The sequence below is a fragment of the Olea europaea genome, chromosome 16, assembly GCF_002742605.1.
Source record: "Olea europaea var. sylvestris chromosome 16, O_europaea_v1, whole genome shotgun sequence".
Taxonomy (NCBI): domain Eukaryota; kingdom Viridiplantae; phylum Streptophyta; class Magnoliopsida; order Lamiales; family Oleaceae; genus Olea; species Olea europaea.
In genome coordinates this window covers 11,219,351-11,225,073 of record NC_036252.1, presented here as the reverse complement: position 1 = coordinate 11,225,073, position 5,723 = coordinate 11,219,351, and the positions used below count along the sequence as shown (strand labels likewise).

Here is a 5,723-nt window from a genome sequence, read left to right as displayed (position 1 = left end):
ACAATAGGAGTTAAATTTAATTTTTTGCAAGTGCTTTAAATTGAAACTCTTTAATGTCATCAACTTGGTGTTTTGCACAGTCTCAGGACACATCAAAGATCCACGTCTCCCTCTCTCCTTCAAATGCACGTTGACTGAGATGTTCTGAAGAGATATCATGATTTCCTGGCAATATTCTAGTAATTTTATTGGTTTCCTGGGTGGATTTGGCTTCAATAATCTTGGGCAAACTACCTAAAAGTGGGGATAAATTTCACGCCTCAAAATCCCTATTTGTTTCTGATTTCCTTTCCTATACATTTCAACGTATGACTTCAGTGCATCAGACAAATTTTGGAGTATGACCTGCCTGTTCACCATTTCCCATAGATATTAAGGGATTGGCACTGTAATATATCTCATAGGAAGGTTATTTATGTCTTGCATATATATGAAATTTAAGGGAAGTTGCATAGAATAGAACTTACGAGAATTGAGAAATGTATGGTTCATCTTTATGTTGTACTTTTTATGCAAAAACTAATTCATCTATTTCACATTGCCCTTTGTAGGTTGTGAAAGTATATGTATCTGTTTTTGGCGATGAAAGAGGAAAAGAAGTAGCACTGGCTGGTTTGAAGTCAAAAGCAAAGTACGTTCGAAGTAAACTAGGGAAACGTATGAAGTTGCGGCTGACTCCTGAGATTCGTTTCATAGAAGATGAGTCTCTAGAACGAGGAAGCAGGGTCAGAATTTATCTTAATTTTACTTTCCCAATTTCATAAGTATTTCTGAGAATATGTTTTACTTCATTCCTTGTCACTGTTTTTCTTAAAGCTGCTTTATCTTGCAGTTCCCTTTCAGGTTCTTTCTTCAAATTTAAGTTCTCTTCTCTCCACTTGCACATTTGGACTGATCTACCTTTGTCTTTGATTTAACCAGCTTACATTTTTTGTTAAGATTGACAAATTGTGCTGACTTGATGTTATATGATAAAGGTTCTTTATTCATCTAGTTATAAAATAACAGCATATTGATGTGCATAGATATCAGTAGCAGCAAAGGCATTTTTCGTTTTTATCAAATGTCTTCTAAAAATAATTCTAACACTTCTCTGGCATGATTCTGAAATCCCTCTGAAACTGGTACTAGGTGATGTACAAAATTTGAATAATGTTCTTAATATAGAACAAAGGAAAGTTTCATATCAATCAGATTTTATTTTTATTACATTCTAGATAATAGATTTTGTAGATGGACGTGTGTTATGAATAGATTTCTATGGATTTGTCTATAGATTCACCAGTAATTATGATTAAAGTACTAATAGCGTGGTTGTTGTAGACCTTTAACATTTATCTGTTTCTAGAAACCTAGACTGTATATTCAAACTTCATCAGTTGCTTTGTCCTCATTTATTTCCCGTGTTCTATTTTTAGCTTTTCATGTTTTCTCAGATTCATATACTGTCTTGTCGACGTCTAAAGTCCAAACGTATGCTCCATGTGTCCACTGTGATTGCTATATTTTCCAAGAAAACTAGACACTGCTAACCTTTATTGTTTATCAGCTGTTGCTCCATCATCCTCTCTTTTCTTGTTTTGATTTTGTACTTTTTCAAACTTTTGACAGATTCATATTATGTCTTGTCCATAAAATTCATATTTTCCTCCAATTTTTGTTAAAGAAATTGTTTGTCTGCAATATCTCGTGTTTTATTCTGGCATTCCTGGCAGATAGTATTATGCTGTTGTTTAGCGATGCCCAAGTTACGCAGTTTACATAAACATTTATGCAATCTCTCACGTGCAGCTGCACGTGCACACACACTGTCTCCAGGTTCTTTGTGATTGTCCTTAATTTGGATTCTAAAAATACTGAGATTCAATCTCAACTTTGCCGACCTAAATGCAAATTTTCACTTGCCATGTCTCCAAGAACCTACAATTTTGCAAGTTGATTGACATTTGAATTTCTGAGAATATGTTTTACTTCATTCCTTGTCACTGTTTTACTTAAAGCTGCTTTATCTTGCAGTTCCCTTTCAGGTTCTTTCTTCAAATTTAAGTTCTCTTCTCTCCACTTGCACATTTGGACTGATCTACCTTTGTCTTTGATTTAACCAGCTTACATTTTTTGTGTTAAGATTGACAAATTGTGCTGACTTGATGCCCTCTAAACTGGTACTAGGTGATGTACAAAATTTGAATAATGTTCTTAATATAGAACAAAGGAAAGTTTCATATCAATCAAATTTTATTTTTATTACATTCTAGATAATAGATTTTGTAGATGGACGTGTGTATATGAATAGATTTCTATGGATTTGTCTATAGATTCACCAGTAATTATGATTAAAGTACTAATAGCGTGGTTGTTGTAGACCTTAAACATTTATCTGTTTCTAGAAACCTAGACTGTATATTCAAACTTCATCAGTTGCTTTGTCCTCATTTATTTCCCGTGTTCTATTTTTAGCTTTTCGTGTTTTCTCAGATTTATATACTGTCTTGTCGACGTCTAAAGTCCAAACGTATGCTTCATGTGTCCACTGTGATGGCTATATTTTCCAAGAAAACTAGACACTGCTAACCTTTATTGTTTATCAGCTGTTGCTCCATCATCCTCTGTTTTCTTGTTTTGATTTTGTACTTTTTCAAACTTTTGACAGATTCATATTATGTCTTGTCCATAAAATTCATATTTTCCTCCAATTTTTGTTAAAGAAATTGTTTGTCTGCAATATCTCGTGTCTTATTCTGGTGTTCCTGGCAGATAGTATTATGCTGTTGTTTAGCGATACCCAAGTTACGCAGTTTACATTTAAGCAATCTCTCACGTGCAGCTGCACGTGCACACACACTGTCTCCGGGTTCTTTGTGATTGTCCTTAATTTGGATTCTAAAAATACTGAGACTCAATCTCAACTTTGCCGACCTAAATGCAAATTTTCACTTGCCATGTCTCCAAGAACCTACAATTTTGCAAGTTGATTGACATTGCACTTTGCTTATTAATCCATGTGATTTGTAAACTTTTGCCAACTGTGGAAAGAGTAGTGCACTGGGGATTTATTTGTCACTGTACTTTGAGAAATCCAAGACGTGGTGAATTCTTTGTTTAAGTAGCTTCTTGCATGGCATCCAAAACTAAATCAGAATCAGTGGAGCGTTTTTATTCCTTAACTATATGCATGCCTTGTTTTTCTCGTATTAACTATAGAATAAAATACCTTTTTAGGTACTTGCTATATTAGATAGTATAAAGGATGAAAATGATAAGAAAGCTACAGAAGGTCAAGCTGAGGATCTGCAGGATTCATCCAGTCTAAGCAATGATGAGTGGGAGGGTGATGACCCTGATGATGAAGGCATCATTTATGTAAAGTAATTTTGTGCAGTTTCTCAGAACTGGTACGAGTTTGAGATCAAGCATATTTGCTTCTTCACGGGTGAGTTATCTACACGCTAAAGTTTATCTATGGTTTACAGTGGCTAAAGCCTTATCTCATGATAGTTATTCGCGTACATATTTTTGTTCCATCGCAGATTGTCATGTCCTAGTAACTTTGTTGATATAAAGTCACGGACCAGATCTGGGAATACTTCAGTATTTTTTGAAGTAGGGACTGTATGCATGAATGTAAACTCGTATGTTCTTGGCACTAAAATGGATTATTGTCTGGGAAGGGAGAGAACAATTGAAATGAGGCCTTTTTTAAAATGGGGGTTTATAGCAGTGTTTTAAAAGGCGTAATGCGTGCAGGTTAAGTTATGGGCTAAGCAAGCTTATGCGAGGCAGGCATAAAAAAATGTTTACTTATTTTAATATTATTTTACTTTTTAATCAATCAAAAAATTATTTAATAATTAAAAATAATACATGTCAAACATCTAAAATAAATTTATAAGAACTTTATATATTTTTTCAAAGTTTCCAACAAAAAGATAGTTTCAAATGTAAATACTAAATATTAAATAGATAGGAATTTTTGAAAGTTTTCCCCTGTAAAGGATTGTTTTGAATTTATGGTGGATAAAGTAAGGAAATCAACTTTAAAGTTTTAACTTGAATTGTAAAAAATTAAAAAAGATTAAAAATTTTAAAAAAGATAATAATGCACGCATTAGCGGTCAACAATTGCTAAATAAGGCATCAAGCTACTTGGCTTGGCGTTTCCGCTGAGCATTGAGCCTAGGCAACGCCTTGGCGCCGTCTAGGTACACCTTTTAAAACACTGGTTTATAGGTATCACACATTTTTTAAGTGCATCGCATTTTAATTGTATTGACTATTGAAGGTACCTAAATTTTATTTATTGTTAGACTTATGTCCTCGGCTCTCTTTTTATCTTATTTCTATACCTTTCATTAATTTGGCCTTCGTATCTTGAAATAAGCAAAAAATAACATATATCAAGTGTGATTTAGTAATTGCCATTTATTTTAAGCATGCTGGCAGATTATTAGGACGAAAATCGTCGTTAGGTACAATATACTAATTAATTGATGGTTGACGATCAAATTACGATGAAATAAAGTTGGGGACATAAGTGGGACAATAAGTAAATGTTAATACATCTTAAAAAAACTTTGATGTGAACATAATTAACCGTTTAAGATTAGGTGAACACGCCTTTTTTGGTCAAAATCCCATTATACCCTTATTCCTTCCACACTCGTTCTTCCCACTTCACGTCACTCCATTTGGGTTCACCAGAGAGCATAATGAGGATTACTACTATTTGGAGCTTTGGGGGAAGGATCCTGTGATTACTTCTCTAACTCGACAGCTTTCGAAATAGTATCGATGATGTAAACAAGTTAATGCTGTGGCCAAAAGAAGCTCGACAGCTTTCTAAATATTAATAATGGTGTGAATAAATTAACGCTGCTTAATGATAAATACTACTTTCCGAATGCTAGTGATATTTGAATGCTTTCACGGTTTTTATTGCCTTTGGTGGTTTAATGCTTGAATAGCATTCATTTGCCTTTCATTTTGCAGGGTTGAAGCTTATCATCATTTGTTCCTTTAAAGCATCTCCTTCAACCTGTTCGAGCAATGGAGATTTAACGGAGTTCTCATCTTATTTGATCCATCCAGACCGGATGCAAGAAGAAACCTTTGGATATATAGGTAGTTCATTTTCCTTGCAAAGCAGAAAACCCTTTGTAAAATGTGCTCTCTCTCTGAACAAATAATTATTACCGAGAATTGCTCGTAAAAGTTTAAATCATTCAACATCCAGTAATATTCCATACGTGCCTTGATTTAATGCTATGTTAGGCCTCAAATATTTGTAACTGAAGGCTTTTTTATTTCATTACTGATGGACAAATATTCTTTTATCGACATTATCAATTATAATGTGAAAATTGTCGAAGGCAAAGGGCAAAAAGACTGATTGAAGTCGCAATTCTCAACAAAATTGAACAGTTTCGAATAGAACAATATGGTCCTGCGGATCAGGCAAGAGTGAAATGCCCTTTTTTTCATTTATTATTTCTACTTTCTGACAACAAAACACCATAATGCTCTTCCTTTAGTGATGCTCTTTGGCTTCAGCTTTCTTATGAGACTTGGCCTTAGCCTGTAAAAATGACAAAAAAAGGTAACAGATAAGTATTCTCTGCACTACTACATAAGAATGTCAGCGCACTACAGAGACGTGAAGGGAAAGGAAAATATCTTCAAATATTTGTCTCGACTCACGAAATACAATCCCAATAAAACTATCGAGT

At 34.0% G+C, this 5,723-nt stretch overlaps 1 protein-coding gene across 1 annotated transcript in view; it reads left to right on the top strand.

Annotated features, from left to right (window-relative positions):
- LOC111412086 (probable ribosome-binding factor A, chloroplastic) overlaps window positions 1-5,365 on the top strand; it is a 6,024-nt gene extending 659 nt beyond the window's left edge. The window contains exons 2-4 of the mRNA XM_023042846.1: window positions 552-725; window positions 3,220-3,430; window positions 4,987-5,365. Coding sequence (XP_022898614.1) covers window positions 552-725; window positions 3,220-3,369 — 324 coding nt within the window. The 3' untranslated portion in view covers window positions 3,370-3,430; window positions 4,987-5,365. The remainder of the gene's footprint in view (window positions 1-551; window positions 726-3,219; window positions 3,431-4,986) is intronic.
- Window positions 5,366-5,723: the final 358 nt, after the last annotated feature.